This window comes from Populus nigra, chromosome 8 (genome assembly GCF_951802175.1).
Source record: "Populus nigra chromosome 8, ddPopNigr1.1, whole genome shotgun sequence".
NCBI classification, from domain to species: domain Eukaryota; kingdom Viridiplantae; phylum Streptophyta; class Magnoliopsida; order Malpighiales; family Salicaceae; genus Populus; species Populus nigra.
The window spans coordinates 1,629,703-1,646,626 of NC_084859.1; the positions used below are offsets into that span (position 1 = coordinate 1,629,703).

General features: G+C 34.0%; 1 protein-coding gene and 1 long non-coding RNA gene across 2 annotated transcripts; one reads left to right on the forward strand and one right to left on the reverse strand.

The window, feature by feature from the left end:
* Window positions 1-4,012: 4,012 nt before the first annotated feature.
* Window positions 4,013-7,562, reverse strand: LOC133700331 (uncharacterized). The gene is made up of 3 exons (XR_009843381.1): window positions 7,326-7,562; window positions 7,130-7,198; window positions 4,013-4,240 (listed from the first exon to the last, which is right to left on the reverse strand). It is a non-coding gene; the product is annotated as an uncharacterized LOC133700331 (long non-coding RNA).
* On the forward strand, window positions 5,098-5,887 carry LOC133700329 (uncharacterized). Its single transcript, XM_062123824.1, has one exon. It carries the CDS (start codon window positions 5,139-5,141, stop codon window positions 5,493-5,495), a length of 357 nt encoding a protein of 118 aa, XP_061979808.1. The 5' UTR covers window positions 5,098-5,138; the 3' UTR covers window positions 5,496-5,887.
* Window positions 7,563-16,924: the final 9,362 nt, after the last annotated feature.

The following is a 16,924-nucleotide window of genomic DNA, read 5'->3' on the forward strand; positions in this document are numbered from 1 at the left end:
TTATTCTAGAGTTTTTTTTTAATTTATTGTTTTGTTGTATTGGCATAATTATTGAATAATTTTTTGAATTGTAATTGTTAATGTTGAATTTACCTTAGTATTAGTAATTGAATATTTTGGAATAATTGTTAATTTTACTCTATTATTGCATGATTTATGTTTAATTTTTCCATTAATTTTAATTGTTAGTCTATAGTTTTTTTTATTTATTGAATATATTTTATTGTTGTATTGGCATAATTATTATTAGTTAATTTGTTGAATATTTATTGTTAATGTTGAATTTAATATGTTGGAATAATTATTAATTTTACTCTATTATTGCATGATTTGTGTTTAATTTTTTCCATTTATTTTGATTGTTATTCTAGAGTTTTTTTTAATTTATTGTTTTGTTGTATTGACATAATTATTGAATAATTTGTTGAATTGTAATTCTTAATGTTGAATTTACTTTAGGATTAGTAATTGAATATGTTGGAATAATTAGTATAGTAGATGGGTCAATTGGTTGTGGCTTTTGTTAATATGTGCAGGTTTGTGGATTTGGGTAGTATCCAGTATAGGAGAGGTGCTGTCGAATTTTTTTTTAACATTTGAATTTAATTATATAATTATTTGTATAAAATTATGTAGATGCGTATAATGAAAATCAGAGCTGGTCGCTCACGTACGGTCGCAACTAGTTCGTATAGCAGTGATGATGATATTTCCTTAGGTACCTCTCAAGAAGAGGCACCTATACCACCTGCGCCGTCAACCGATGCTGCCTCTTACAGCGCTATTTCACAGAACAGAGGCGGGCTGCCTTCGCAGCGGAATCAATTTTCCTGCAAGTACGAGGCACAGTGGAAGGACGACCTTTCAATATAAGTTTGTTAAGGATTTATTTTTCTTTAAAAAAATTACAACATAATTTATGAAGTAATCACTATTTAATTTATTTCATTTCTTTTTAGGTTCACAAACATTGAGGCCGCTCGAGTAATATCATCGGCGTTTAAATCGTCGATGGAGATTCCAATGTTTCAATGGAGTCAGATATCCAAGCATCCTGAATGGATGCCTCAAATCAATGCATGGTTTGACAGATTTCAGGTTGGTGTTAATTTATAATTTTCAGCTTATTTCTAATAAATTATTAATATAATTGTAAATAAATTATTATTTTTATTTAAATTTGTTTATTTATACACAGCACAAATTCTGTTGGGATAGTGAGCATAACACTGTTGTGAGGAGGGTGTGGAAAAATCATACGGCAACTAGGTAAGATAAAAAACAATACAAGATTTTTTTTAGATAAAAATTTATGTTTCAAAATGTAATTTTTGGTTGCGTGAAGTAGGTTGCGTGATTTTTGGTATGAAGCACAAAAACGAGCAAAAAAAACCGCGAGGGATAGGGGTTTCCGAGGCTAGAACAATGTTGTGATTTGGAGGGATTTCAAACCGATATACATCCCGGAAGATATATGGTCACACTATTTTGAGCACGTGACATCTGAGCGATTCACACGACGCTCACAGTCCGGTTCTGGCAACCAGAATCGGCCAATTCATGGCTTGGTGACAACGCACACTGGCGGCTCCGTTCTGTTTGCTGCACATGCGAAACGGATGGTAAGATTAATTTAAATGAAATATATCGTTAAATTAAGTTATTGTTAATATATCTTTTTTCATTATAGGCTACGTCTCTTGGACGTGAGCCGAGCGCAATGGAGCTGTTTGTGGAGACACACGTGCGGAGTCAAGACCGCCAAAACGGGGCACAACAGTTCATTGATAACAGTGCTCAACATTTCGTGGTATGTTTGTTCAACCATTTTATTTTGTAAGTTATTATGTTTATTGAATTGAATATGATGATTACATTTTTTATTTTTAGGAGACCTATAATGATCGGTTGAAGGAGAGATACGGGGACGATATTTTGACCCATCCGGAATTCGATCCGGATTTGTGGATGGAGGTTGGATCGTCAGGTGGACCCAATAAAAATCGGGTTTACGGGCTCTCCAACACTACGGCCGACAACTTGCGGTCGACCCGTAGTGTTTCAACCGTTGGGAGCTCCCAATCAATATCGAGCTCCCAATTTAAGGAGTTCGTGGCCTTGCAGCAACACACGGCTCAGCTCACCGACAAATACGACCACCTATCAACGGAGTACGCACAACTCAAAGCATCTCATGCACAACAAAAAGCGGAGTTTGAGCAAATCAAAGCGTCTCAAGCACAACAAACAGCGGAGTATGAACAACAAAAAGCGGCTTATGAACAACAAAAAATGGCTTATGAACAGCTTCGCGAAATGGTCATGAACATGGCAACACATAGTGGAACATGTGCACCTAATCCTTTTTGGCCGTATAACCACCAGCCTCCTCCTCCAGGATCTCCTCCTCCTCCTCCAGCTCCACCTTTATATTAATTTGTAATAAACATTATTTACCTTTAAAACTTCATTTAATATTTTTTTTGAAACATATTCAGTTTGTAATGAATATTATTTAACTTTGATTTTTTTTATGTTTAATATAAATTTTATTTGCATAATTGGTTTTTATTACCATTAATTTATATAGTTTTATATTATATATTCTAAATAATTTTTTACAAACAAATTTAGAAAAAACTATTACCAAGGATTTTACTGACGGAATTAATCCGTCGGCATTTGACAGTAGCATTCACCGACAGTCTTACCGACGGAATTAATCTGTCGGCATTTGACAGTAGCTGCCACACTTACTGACGAATTTGCAGACAGATATATTCGGTCAGTATTTCATACACCCACTGACAGATTTACCAACGGTACGTAGCCGTCGGTAAAGCACGATATCACCGACGGAATAAAAATCTGTCAGTATATTTCAAGCGGGAATCTTTTTTTTGGCGCGCAAATTCCATCTGTAAAACCATTGGCAAACGATTTTTTTGTTTTTCCGACCAATATAGCGACGGAATAGGGAATCACCGATGAAAGGAAAGCCGACGGAAGTAATCCGTCGGTGAGGACGTCGGTAAATAAATCACCAACGAACTTCTAATCACACACCGATGGAATATATCCGTCGGTAAAACTGTGAAATCTTGTAGTGAAAAAACATGAGGCAATTATAGTTAACTTGACTAACCTATGACCCAAAATATGAAATCGAGATAACTCAATAAAAAGAAAAGAGTAAAACAATGAAGTTAAGGGTTTAATAACTGAATGTCAAAGGATAAATTAAAAAAAAAATTAATTTTCAACAAAGACCTGCCTTGTTGGGAGACAACTATAAAAAAATAGCAAAGTAAAATATGCAAGAGGATGATCATAGCATTAACGGTGAAGCACTTCCAGATGGAAGTCAAGAGTGAGTTAGAAGGTTTCAGCAGTTGCGTTTGAAGCTTAAGATGGCCAATAACTGGGCTGGTGTTTCAAGATTCAGCCGTGTAAATTGTGAAACTAATTCTGATTGGATAGTAATTGTCCGTCTAATTAATGCACTGATTATTGTTTTTAAAATAGAAAGTTGAAATATAAATATAAAACGAACAAACATGTTTCGGATTACAAGATAAGTATGCCTTTTTTTTTTTTTTGTGTCTAAACTATCTATCCTCGGAGTAAAACGTCATTGCACTCCCATAGTGCTGACGGTCTCGGTCAATGGCACAGACACCATTTATTCTTTGGGCTACCGAGCATTTCAAATCATTCGAACTCGAAATCCAAACGCGATTACTCGATGCATGCTGAGGAGATCGAGCGTAAAGAACAAGGATAAGAAACCGCTGCCTGTCAAAAAGAAATCGTATACCCTCCTCCGAGTAGAAACGTCATTGCCCACAGCGCTGACGGTCTCGGTCGGTGGTACAGACGTGATCCGGTGTGGCAAATTTTTCAAACCTCGCAAAAATCTTTGGATTACATGTATGCAACACAGACACCGAGCATTTCAAATCAGTGGAACTCGAAATCCAAAAGCGATTACTCGATGCATGCTGAGGAGATCGAGCGTAATTCTAGCATTATTATATTATAAAAAATATATCGTGGACCTTGAATTGAAAATGACTTCGAATTTTGGACACGCATGGAAGGATTTGCCCTTCAACAATATCGTGCATCTTGTTGCTTATTCGAACAAAAACCTCGCAGAAATCTCAAGAAAACGCAGGATGTAGCTCTCCCTCTCTGTGGACCTTATTGATGAAACTTTGGGCGGACTTAGAGCACACGCCTGCAAGATCAAGAACCAGCTTTATCACAAGAGCCAATAATAATGGTAAAATACAATTAACTGATAACAAATCTTATGCAATGTATTATATAAATCTCCATTTTCATTTTCAAGTCACACACTGTCAAAATTATTGAGCATGAATAATAACTCCATAAACATGTAATTATTTTATTTTATTTTGTTAATGCTCAATATTATACTGATCCTAGATAATTGAAGTGAGGGGTGAAAGCCTCGTCTCTTAAGAGGGGACATTATCCCAAGTTCATGACCAGACTTAGACTTGAAATTAATAAATAGGGATCCTAGATAAAATTATAAATTAATGAAACCTTTTAAAATATAATTTTTAAGAAATATATTTTAATTTATTATTATTCATGTATGTCTAATAATAAAAAGAACAATTTTCATTTCATAAAATATAATTGAAAAATAAACCTTATTTATTCTTGTAGTTTTTTTATTAAATGGGGTCCTTGGCCATTGCCCATGTTGCCCAAAATGCTGAAGCTCACTAAACACTTAGACAAGCATGCATGCAAGATCTTCAGCAAGTGTTTGGTTTTCGCAAGTTAGAACGAACGAGGTGCACGAGAGGCAATACGAGCGTACCTCCCGACTCATTTAGTCTTTGAAAAAGCGTAGTCATAAGCCTGCGTCTCTCTAGTTCTATCTACAAATAACCCATCAAGATTTAAATAACGCCATGCGAAATCGATCAAATGAACAAGATTTCCGAAATCTCTCGCTCGATGTCTTTCTACCGTGAATACAGTAGCTGGCTAGTTTTGATTTATTATAAATTAACAAGCTCCCCAAGAAACCATATCAATCCCAGCAGATAGCTTAAACATAACAATTTCTCTCTTTTTTCACGACCCTTGAGAAAAAAATGCAGATCTTCAGCAAAGTGTTGAGAGATACTGATGTCCATGTTCGGTTCTCGTTCCCAACTCATTGCTTACAGCATTTAGATTTTGCTGGAAATAATTATGTTGATTTGCATGTTAAAGATAGCTATGGTGAGCTTCGAGTTATTCGTTGCCTGAAGAGAAACGGAGTTTATGACAAGCCAGTGCTTTCTATGGGCTGGCTTAAATTTGTTGATGATTATGGACTGACAGTTGGTGACAAGGTTGTTCTTCATCGTGAGGATGACCATAACCTGGGGTCACAGTTCAGGATTGAAGCTAAGAGGAGAATCATGCTGCTTGGTGAGGAGGCTTGGGGTGATGTGACAAAGAGCTAACTAGCTATTATTTGCATGGAGCGTGGATGTTCGGCCAGATCCAGATATATATAGAAGAATGGATTTCCTAAGTTTGTTTGTTTTTTTTTGTGTGCGTAAATTTATGTACGTGTTTATGTTTGAGTGTTTGTAGTGATCATAATCAATGTTATCTGCATGTAATTCTCAGCAATAATGGATTTAATTATTTATATATGATCAGATTCTGTCTCTAATAGTATGAGTTATATACTATATATGTACTGATCTCAAATTCCGTTTCCAAGAGTTTTTTTTTTTTCCAGGTTTTTACATTTCCAGGTTTTTCAATTTTGTGCGCTTTTCAAGTGTCTGAAAATGAAGATTTCCATTGATTTGATGGATAAATAAATCGAAATGGATAAAAAAGAAATAGATTTAACACATATATTGTTCTTTAAATCATGGGAACTAACACATTGGTGATGCTATGAAACAAAGATCGATTGATTCAAATCCATCAATAACATATCGTAATATAATTATGTTTCTAAGACTTTGATGATATTTTGGAGACTTTTGGAAAAACTGTTATTTATAAAACTTTCGACTGATGAAATAAAATGGGATATCTAAAAATAAAAAAAGAGAGGCAATAGTTTTTTTAAAAAAATATATTGTCTAATTTTATGAAATTAATCATATCTCTTAATTCGATCATTGGATAAGATTTTATAAGAAATCTCTAGATATATTGTGATTTTTCATGTTAAATAAAACTTTAGAAAGGCATTACCAAATTGCCAATAGCATTTTTATAATTTTATTTTGAAAAGTCATCTTTTTATGTCCCTTCGAATTCTTTTTCAATTTCATTATTTAATAATAGCATAATTTATTTTCATTTGAAGTTATTATAGTCTCATGATTCAGATCAAAGATTTAAAAAGTTAACTTAGATTGACCCAGGTCGATCTAATATATTATCGTCTTAATATTTTTTTAAAAAATATATTACCTTGAATTTTTTTAGTCAAATTATATTTTTCTTAATAGTTGAAGTTGTATTTGAATTTATCAAATTAATTACATCATACCAGTTTAACTCTTAACTTTTTTTTTTACTAGAGATAGAAAATTTAAATTGAGGTTATACGTGGATTTGAGTTGAAATTACATTTGTTGAATTAATATTTTTACTTACATATAACATTTCAATCTCAAAACGATTTGTTGAAACGCTATGAAACTGAAACATTTAGTTCTAATTGAAAAAACAGAACGAAAACCGGACTGAAGCAATTGTAACATGGACTCCACCATTAGCCTGTGAACTCAAGAGTCCAACTTCCTCTGTCCTTCCTAGTTTATGTGAAGTTTGCTTACTCATTCACATGTCCTTAAAAACTTTTAGAGGTATTACGGATTGGTTTTGTGATGTCTCAAGAGTTTTTTTTTGTTTCTTTTGTAAAGAAGTTTGAAGCAAGCAACCATCAAGAAACTAGCTCAGTATTGAATTGAAACATGTCTTGTCCTTCAAAATTCACAGAATGTAATGGGAATAGTGAGAGTAATTCAATAAAGAAGCACTGAAACAAAACCCCATGTTTGGGAATCAAAATAAGTCCAGATGGAGGGATTCACAAAAGGCATCAAAATTGAGAAGAGAAACTTACTCCTTTTCTCCTCCTCTTTTGATAAGCCCAGATGGAGGGATTCACAAAGGCATCAAAATTGGCCCAAACCTGGAGCAAAACGCAAAGAAATGAAGTTGGTAGCTATACAAAACTCCTGCTTAGGAACTGGAAGAAAGAAAGCGATTTGGCATCGCTGCAGCAGCTAGAGAGATCTTCAAAGAGATGCTTAGCTTACCTCTTTACATGTATCAAAAACAAGAACACCCAATATTCCAGGCCTGGTTCACATCCAAGAGATTGAAGAGGTCAATGCTTCGGTCAATGCAGACGAGAGTGTTGAGGTCAACAGCCAAGTCTCCATGATTTGCTTATTAATTGGATCCTCAAAAACAAAGAGCAATACCATGAGAATATTCGAAAGCAATAATTGAAGGAGCTTAAGCAAAGATGCCATTCATATATATATTAAGAGATTAGGTAAAAAGATTCCCTGGAACGTAGGACGAGATTGCGTTTGAAGGAAAAGAAGCGGTATTATTTTGACTCAAAGTCTTGGAAAAGTACAAATAAGTCCTTCTCCTTTATAATCTGGCTAATCTACCCCCAGGCTTTCTTTCCAGTATAAATCATGCTCGTCTTCTGGTTTCGCAGATACAAGGCCCCAGTACTTATATTTGGAATACCATGATTAGAGGCTACTCTAAAGCCAAAATGGGCCATAGTGGCTTCTTGTTTTTCTGCCAAATGCTTCAAAATGGCGCTGAAATGGACTGTAGGAGCTTTGTTCTTGCGCTCAAAGCGTGCGAGCAGTTTTTGAGAGTTTTAGGAGGAGAAATCAGTTCAATGTGTTATTCGAAAGATGGGTTTTGCTTATGCTATGTTGTTTCAAGATGGATTGGCTCGTTTTTATGAACTGCGTGGTTGTTTGGGTTTTGCTTGACACTTGTTTGATGGAATTCCTGCTAGAGATGGACTTTCTGTCTCTGACTGATGGGTATTCTAAGCGTAACTGTTGGGATGAGACTTGGAAGCTTTTTGACTCGATGTCAGTGGAGGGCAATGTAGAGCCAGAAGAGGTCACTATGATAGCCGCTCGGTCAGCTTGCCCGCAGAAGGGGGGGTTTGAGATTAGGGAAGAGTTTTCACGAATATGTAAAACTAGAAATGTAAATCACCATGTATGTGAGATGTGGCTGCTTGGATTCTGCAAGGGGGATCTTTGATACCATGGGAGTTAGAGATGTGTTCTCTTGGACGAGTATGGTTAATGGGTATGCTAAAAGCGGTGAGCTAGTGCTGGCAAGGATGTCGTTTAATGAGATGCCGGAGAGGAATGTGGTTTCCTGGAGTGCCATGATTGCTGGGTAACCACCCAAAGGAAGCTTTAGAATGGTTTGTAACATGCTGGAGGCGGCGTTTGTTCCAATGGAGAACATTAGTTCGTGTGCTCTCTGCTTGTGGTCAATTGGATTGCTTGGAATTTGGTCAGTGAATCCATTGAAACTACATCATCGTTACAAAACACAACGAATCAGTGTGATCAGATCCATCATCAAACGCGTTCATTGACATGTATGCTAAATGTGGTGTCATACATGAAGCTGAAAAAAGGGAGTGTCAGCAGTTGAAGTCTCTTCTTGCCGAAGCAGAGAGGAATTTATCTATTTCTGATTCATCTGGGAGAAGGGTGTGGCAGTTAGAGAAGAATGAGATATTCACAGTTAAATTAGCTTGTGCTCTCATTGATGGTATTCACTAGTATCTGAGAATTTTGGTACTTCACTCTGGCAAGCTATATTTCCTCCTAAAATTGAGATGTTTTTGTGGTTGTTGTTCCAGGGTAGTAGTACCAGGGTATTTTTTTCCTACTAAAGAATTATTAGTTATGATGATGCTTGTTGTTCTTTTTATGATATGGAAACTGGGACCATTGATCACCTTTGTATTCATTTCTGTGTGACTTGGAGATTCTGGAATTGTTTTATGCAATGGGTGTATGCCAAAGACTGTCCAGCTTCTTTTGCTGGAATGGAATCATTTGTTACATGGAAAATTTCAGCGCAAAGCCATCTATATGCTTTGCTATGGTATCTTGCAGTCTATTTGGATTATCCGTAACAAATTAGTTTTTAATGTTGGCGATCCTGATTGAGATAAAGTTTATTCTCTAACAAAAATTATTGTTAGAGAAAATATAAATCATATCTTAGAACTTTATCTAATAACTTAAACTTTTAGGTTAATTTAATTCTTTGACAATTATCAATTGATATTGCCTTCCAATTATAAATTTGAAGCTTCACATTTTATGAAATTTAGGGCATCTTAAGAATTGGTTTCATGTTTTCTGGTTTGATATATTGTCAGAATGGGTTCACACAATGCAAAATAGTTTCTCTGGTGGAACTTATGGGATGGTGGCATGGTGCTGTCGACCTTGTGTACAGTTAATCCAATTTGTTGCTGTATGTTTTGTAATGGTGGAAAAATTTTGTTGGGAAAGATTTAAATTCTAGTAGGCTACCAGCTCTTTTTTTTTTTGGAATCCAGTGTACTTGTTAATTCTGCATGCAATTGAGTATAGCATTTGTGACATACTCCCTGTCTTTTACAACTGTTCACATTACAACTGTTGATTGTTCAGAATTGAGGTGCAAGTATTTGGTTCAATGATGACCACAAGCTACTAACGATTTCACCAAATTTTCCAGGAGTGTGGTCGTGCTGGCAGAGACGGTCAACACTCATCCTGTGTGTTGTATTACAGTTACAGTGACTATGTAAGCTAATGTCGCAGAATTCATGTATCTTCTCATTTCTTGTAGACCTTTTTTTTCTTTTTTTCTTTTTGCCATGTTGTCATAATAAACGTGATTTATTGACCTTTCCTGTTAATTGTTATCTTTGGTTCAATTATTTATCTATTTTCTCATCCTTTCTGGATACGAGTCAAGCACATGATTATACAAGGACAAGCAGAGCAAAGTCCCTGGACATCTGGATGCGGTCGCAATAATATGAAAAATTTAGATAGGATACTTGATAAAAACACTGAAAATCTGCTGCGAATGGTAACTGTTATGAAACTTTTTTCTGTTGTACTGTGGCTGCTGTTAGCATATCCATCTTTTTCTAACTTATAAATATGACTATTCCTGCTTCAGGTCAGTTATTCTGAAAATGGTGTTGATTGCAGACGTCTCTTACAACTTCTGCATTTTGGAGACAAGTTTGATTCTGGAAACTGTGGGAATACATGTGATAATTGCTCTGAGATCAAAACTATAGTGGAGAAGGATGTCAATGAGAGTGCAAAGCAATTGGTTTGAAACCGTTTGTTTCTTTTGAAAAAGCGTAGTCATAAGCCTGCGTTTCTCTTGTTCTATCTACAAATAATCCATCAAGATTTAAAAAACGCCATGCGAAATCGATCAAATGAACAAGATTTCCGAAATCTCTCGCTCGATGTCTTTCTACAGTGAATACACTAGCTAGCTAGTTTTGATTTATTATAAATGAACAAGCTCACTGCAAGAAACGATATCAATCCAGCAGATAGCTTAAACATAACCATTTCTAAACACCAAGCATGGTTGCTACAATTTCTTATAAAGTTACATCTATTCACATAAAAACATGAGTGCATTGCTTTAATGAGATTAGCAACATCTAATTAACTAAGATAAATCATCCATTATAGTCACAAGCAGCTTGTTAAACTACCATTCTCTATCAAAAAGTAAGAGCAAAGAACAAGTGAAATGACCTTGTCGATTTGTGTTTGTCGTGCAAAGGGTGCAACATAGTTCCATTCATTTCAATGATGGTTCGAATTACAAGCACAAAAAATTGTAATTGTAAATGGCAATGCTTAAGTACCTGGCAAAAATGAAGCAAACTCATCAAACAAATCCTAGTGGTTCTGAAAAAAGAGTTCAAACCTATAAGATGGTGAGAAGAGAACAACTAAGAATATGGAAATATTTGTACAATAAAGTTACATGAGAGTACATTAAGAAGCATAGTGTAAAAGGATAAAAAAACATATGTATTTTTCTCTTATCAAATCCCCCTACACTTATCTTTTGCACGTCCTCGGGTAAAATTTCAATTTTACTTTTTCAATGTCAAAAATAGAGACGGCAGCTGTGGTTGTCTTGGCAACAGAGAAGGAAGTAAGGGGGCTGTGGGCGTCTAGAAGTGAGTCTGGTGGAGGAGATGGTGTGTGACTTGATAGGCTAGTAATGGTCTCAAGGCTAGAAGAATAGGGTGTTGGTCGACAACGATGAAGGAACATAGATTGTCTTTAAGAAACATTGCTCTTAGTTGATTTAAATGTGTTCGTTCTTCTGTCTATAAAAAAGAGGCATTTGTTATTGCCAAATGCTAAGCATAATTTCGATCGATTTCATTGAATCATTATTTGATTATGTTTATTTGCTCTCTAACTAATCTAAATATTGTTTACATTCCCTTCTAGGATCCGCCCTATTGCCCTAACCGGTCAATTGTTCAAGGAGTGTTGAGAAATGTTGATGTCATTTTCGTTTAGGACTTTGCAAACTCGGTCCATGATTTCTTTGTTCGAGAATTTTTTCTTGTTCTAGAATCAACTCGTTCCTTTCAAAGATCATGTATATTTTGAAATGAAATTAGAGAGATGTCAACATTGAAGGTATTTTTGAAAATCAAGCTTTTTTGGTCAAAGACCCAACACACGCCACTTAACACATGCAATCATTTGATTGTCTTGTATTGTAAAAATAAAAATTAGCCCATTGTAAGATTAAAATAGTTTTCTTATAGTTTTTTGTGTCAATTTTAATATCTCATTTTGAGTATGATATTTGATGGTATGTGACAAGGTAACCTTATGTGGATTTCAACTGGTAAGAGGTTTTGAGTAAAGATTTGAGGTTCTGTTGAAAATTTATCTCTCATGAGTATCTATTTTATCAGTATGCATAATAACCGGTAACTTATTTCATGAAGCTACAACTTTTATGGAAAAACTCTTCAAGTTTTAAGAGCACCATTTATCAGTTTAAATCGCTTACTTGATTAAAAAGGGCTTTTAAAAGCACATAATGCAGGCTTATGGTTCATAACTAAGAAAGAAAGGGAAATTCATAAGCTCAAAAGTGTTTGAGGGTTTTAAATACCTAGGATCACCATCAACTATTTATTAACTCTCTTTCTTTTGTTGTCTTTGTAGAAAAGAGTGATATGTCGTATATTTCATCAATAAATCTTGTTTCCTAAAACTGGATAGGAAACTCCATCATAATTAAACAATAATCATGCCTTACTCTTAACAAGATTTTTGATCAGTCAAAAAATTTCGGTGTTATTAGTTAAGGTCAAATCTTGACATATCATTATACCACTCTTTTCATTATCAATCTTAAACTTAAAGAGAATACCAAAGCCATTGCCCATTTCTTATCTCCATATTACTCTTTTGTCTCAAATTTCAATTCATAAGAAAGGTGAAGATTCTCGTCATTTCCTTATTTGTATTTCACTATCTTTGTAGAAGAATGAAATATAACCATGTTTACCTATACGATCAAAATTCTCTTAACAGGAGCCAAAAGCAAATCCAACTATTTCTTTGATGGATACCGAAGACATGCTTTTGGTTTAATATATTTTTCTTTTTTGTTTGTTTCTTTTCTTTTCCTTTCCTTTTTTTTTGAACTCTCGCCCTCGACATCGACTTTTGGCATTTGTTGTGCCCTTCCTCAATTAAAAACCTTTTTTGCTCTTTCCATACTTGATTGGAATTTTTCCTACCTTTAGCCTTAACTTGCTTTTAAATGCGGGTGATTTTTATTTTTTTGGCTTTCACATAGCTTCCCTCAAAGTTTTCTTGGATGCCTCTCCAGTCTAGGGCTTTTTCATTTTTAGCGATTTCTCAATCTTTGGTATTCCATCAAATGATATACCTAAGATCAAAGATTGAAATTGACACAAAGAACCATAGAAAAAGCCATTTCAGTCTTACAACGAGTCAATTTCTGTTTTTAAAATACAAGACAATCAAATGACTGCATATATTGAATGGCATGTGTTTGGTCTTTGACCAAAGAAGTTTGATTTTAAAAAATACTTAAAAAAACACTTACATCTCTTTGATTTCATTTCAACAATTAGACTTGAAAAGACATGACCTTTGACATGTGAGAGTTGATTCCAGAAAAAGAAAGATTGCCAAATAAGAAGAACATCGATAAAGTTTGCGACAGAAATGACACTGACACTTCTTGATCATCCTTGAAAAGTTAAGCATTTAAGGGCAATACATTGGACCCTAGAAAGGAAATTAAACAATATTTAGATCAGCTAGGGGCAAAGAAAGAATCAAATGATGCCTTAGCAAAGTCCATCAAAGTTATGTTTAGCATCTGGCACTGACAAAAGCCTCTTGATGATAGATAGAAGAACGAGCATGTTCAGATCAACTAAAGGTGTATTGTTCAAAGGCAGTCCATGATTTAATAAACTCTAGTAGCATTTGAGAGAAATGTTGCACGTGAAGGACATCTTCAGTTGGGTTTATCCTCTAAACATGGCTACAAATCCTGGCAAATGTTATTGCACAATTGAATTTAAATAAATATCGTAAGGATGCATACCACCAAGGCTGACTGTGGGACCATTTGTTTTGAAGCTCAAGGTGCACTTCACCGCATGAATGTGAGTGATAAAATGAACATCATTGATAATGCCAATGCATTTCTTTTTCATAATCTGATTAGATTAGCTAAGAGGAATCCATTGAGAAGAACACTAAGCATACAACAAAGAACCTTTTACCGCATGCTATGAGATGCATGTTTGGATGACTTGATAGTTCCTTGACGGTTCCATGATAACATATACTTAAAGAGTATTGTTCAACTGAAGGCAAGTTTGTGGCTAATTAACAATTTATAATAGGTGTTGGCAAGATGCACACAACTAATCAAAGAAGATTTTTTGAGAGAATCCATAAGATGAATGATTGGTTAAGCTCCTTCATGATGAACCCTACAACATCACACTTAAGGGCATGGTCATGCTTGATAATCAATGAAAGCAGTAATCATCATGGACAATCTAGGATGAACACTACACTTACATTTGAGTAAAGGGCTAGCACACAAATGAGACTGTCAATCAGAAGAATAAAAAAGGCTTTGGATATCAAACAAAGGCATCCTATGACAATGGAACATCAAATTTCAAACCAGGTAAGGATATATGCATGTCATTTGACCTAGTCCAAAAAAGAAAAGAAAAATACATTTGGGCCGACACCAGCCCAACACTCTTCTAGGTCGATGTTGGCCTAACACCTTTGGACCAACCTCGACCTAATTTCTTTTGAGCCGATCTCGGCCCAACAAGAATGGGCTCAGCCTATATATTTGGGCCAGCCCATCCCAATATATATTATTAATATATAATATTTTTTGTTGTATTTTTTTGTTTAATATATAATATTATATCTTAAACAAGAAAATACAACAAAAAATTCAAAAATCCTTTCAAAAAAAATTGTGATTTTCTCGTAGAATATTCTATCAATTTTGATTAATATTGGATTGTATTTTTATACTATAAAGATACAAATCCGGTATTAAAATATCTATTTTTTTAAAAAAAAATTTTAAAATTATATAAAAAACTATCTTATTTTCATACATATGACCAAGCTTCTAAAAAATATAGAAATTTTCATATCATATTTTCATACAACAAAAATTAAAAAAAATATATGTACTAATATGCATTTTTTGTTTTAATAACCAGTTTATTAAATACACGAGAGAAGACCACTATTTCAAAAAAAAATTGTTTTCTTTTAATATTTGGGATTACAAATTTATATGTATGACGTATTTCTAATATTAAATAAGAGTTGGTTCTTCTTTTGTTGATGTTAGAATGGTTAGGTTTTACCCAAAAAGATAAGGATCTCATTACCGAGAAGGACTTTTCTTAAACCTTATCACCAACAATTAGAAAACACAATAACACCTTAGCATATATCAGAAAATTAAACAATGCAGCTTACCTTATGTAGAGCGTATTTGGGGTGTTAATACCTTCCCTATAGATAACCAGTCCTCGTACCATATCTCTAAGACCAGTTAAGGTTCCTAGTAACCAAAATACTAGGTGGAGACTCTTATTTTCTCTTTCCACTAATAAAAAATAAGAAATCCTAGTCTACCCATTTCCTGATTACTCAGATACAAGAGTGGATGCATTCACCGTGATGTTGCACCACTTGCGACACTAAACTATAAACAGACCACTAGTTAGGAACCATCAAAATCTTAAAACCACTTTTAGTCCACACAATACAGTTTACCTCATGTAGGGTGCGCAAGAGGTGTTAATACCTTCCCTTGCCATAACCAGTTCCTTACTCTTAAAATTTCTGATAAGATCAGTATACCCGGATTTTCTAGTGACCCTGAACCAAACAACTAGGTGGTGAATCTCATACCTCCCGACGCAAATGAGTACGAATTTTTAGGTCCATTAAATGATGAAATATATCATTTGCTAGATTTTCAGCGAGTGATATATACAATGTTGTTTTACACATTATTAATTATGGTGTAGTATAATCATAAGATTCCTATTGCATTAAAGCATTGTTCCTAAAATATTCTTGGTTGATGCCCTCTTAAATACTGGATATTTATTAGAGCTGTTGAGACTGATACATATTATGTTCTTTACTTTATGAAATGAAGTAGCTGTTATAACATATGTACACTGAACTGACCTGTGTGAGAATTCCATATGGAGAGATCACCAATGTCTATGGAAAGGTTCACATGATGGTTGTGTAAGTGATCTTTAAACTTGAGACCACTAAGTTATCTTATATAAAGAATGTTATACTTTTATCCTGTTACATGTTATCTTAATCGAGGTAATGAAAGGGTAGACTTTGAGTATAGCATGGACTATATGAAAGTATTTGAGTGATCAAGAGAGGATTCATTACCCTAGGTGAATTAGAGAAAATATTTCATATGTTCTCAAATAATATTGACTGAGAAATCCTTGGCCACGGTGGAATGATATTTGAAAAGAGTTTTACATCTTATTCAAACGATCAATGACTATTATATAGAGAACAAACATGATTTGATATGGCAGACATACTTCATGCTTTAATGCTAAGTCGGAACATTATTGATGAAAGGATATTAATTACACTGCAAAACCAGTCACTCAAAGGTTAAGTCAAACCACTAATGACTTTTCTAATATTTAAAGGATCATGACATGTTATTAAACGATGCACTTGATCTTTAAATATAAATTAATCATTATTCAATTGATAATAAATTAAATTATTAAATTTATTAAATTATATTTAATTAAAATTAAAATTTATATTTGGGTCAACATATTAGGAACCTAATGGGTCATATACATTAAGAACCAATAGTCAAAAATTAAAGTGGTATAATTTAATTAGGTATGACTTAATTAAAATATATTTTAGAAATTAAAGACTAGAATATAATTAATACAAATATTATATTTCTAGACTTATAAAAATCAAGAAAGGACTCAATTAAGTTAATTTTAAAAATTAAGTTAATTTTATAAATATCAAGAAAGGACTCGATTAAGTTAATTTTAAAAATTATCCTGAATTAATATATGAATATTATTCAAAGAAAAAATTGAAATGTTTTACGGTTTTAAAAGCATGTGGGCAACAAGGGTAAAGTGCCCTACTGGCGCACATGGAAGAAGAAGGGGGAGATAGAGATAGTTTTAGGGTTTTGGGTTATTTTACCTCTTTACCCCTTCCCT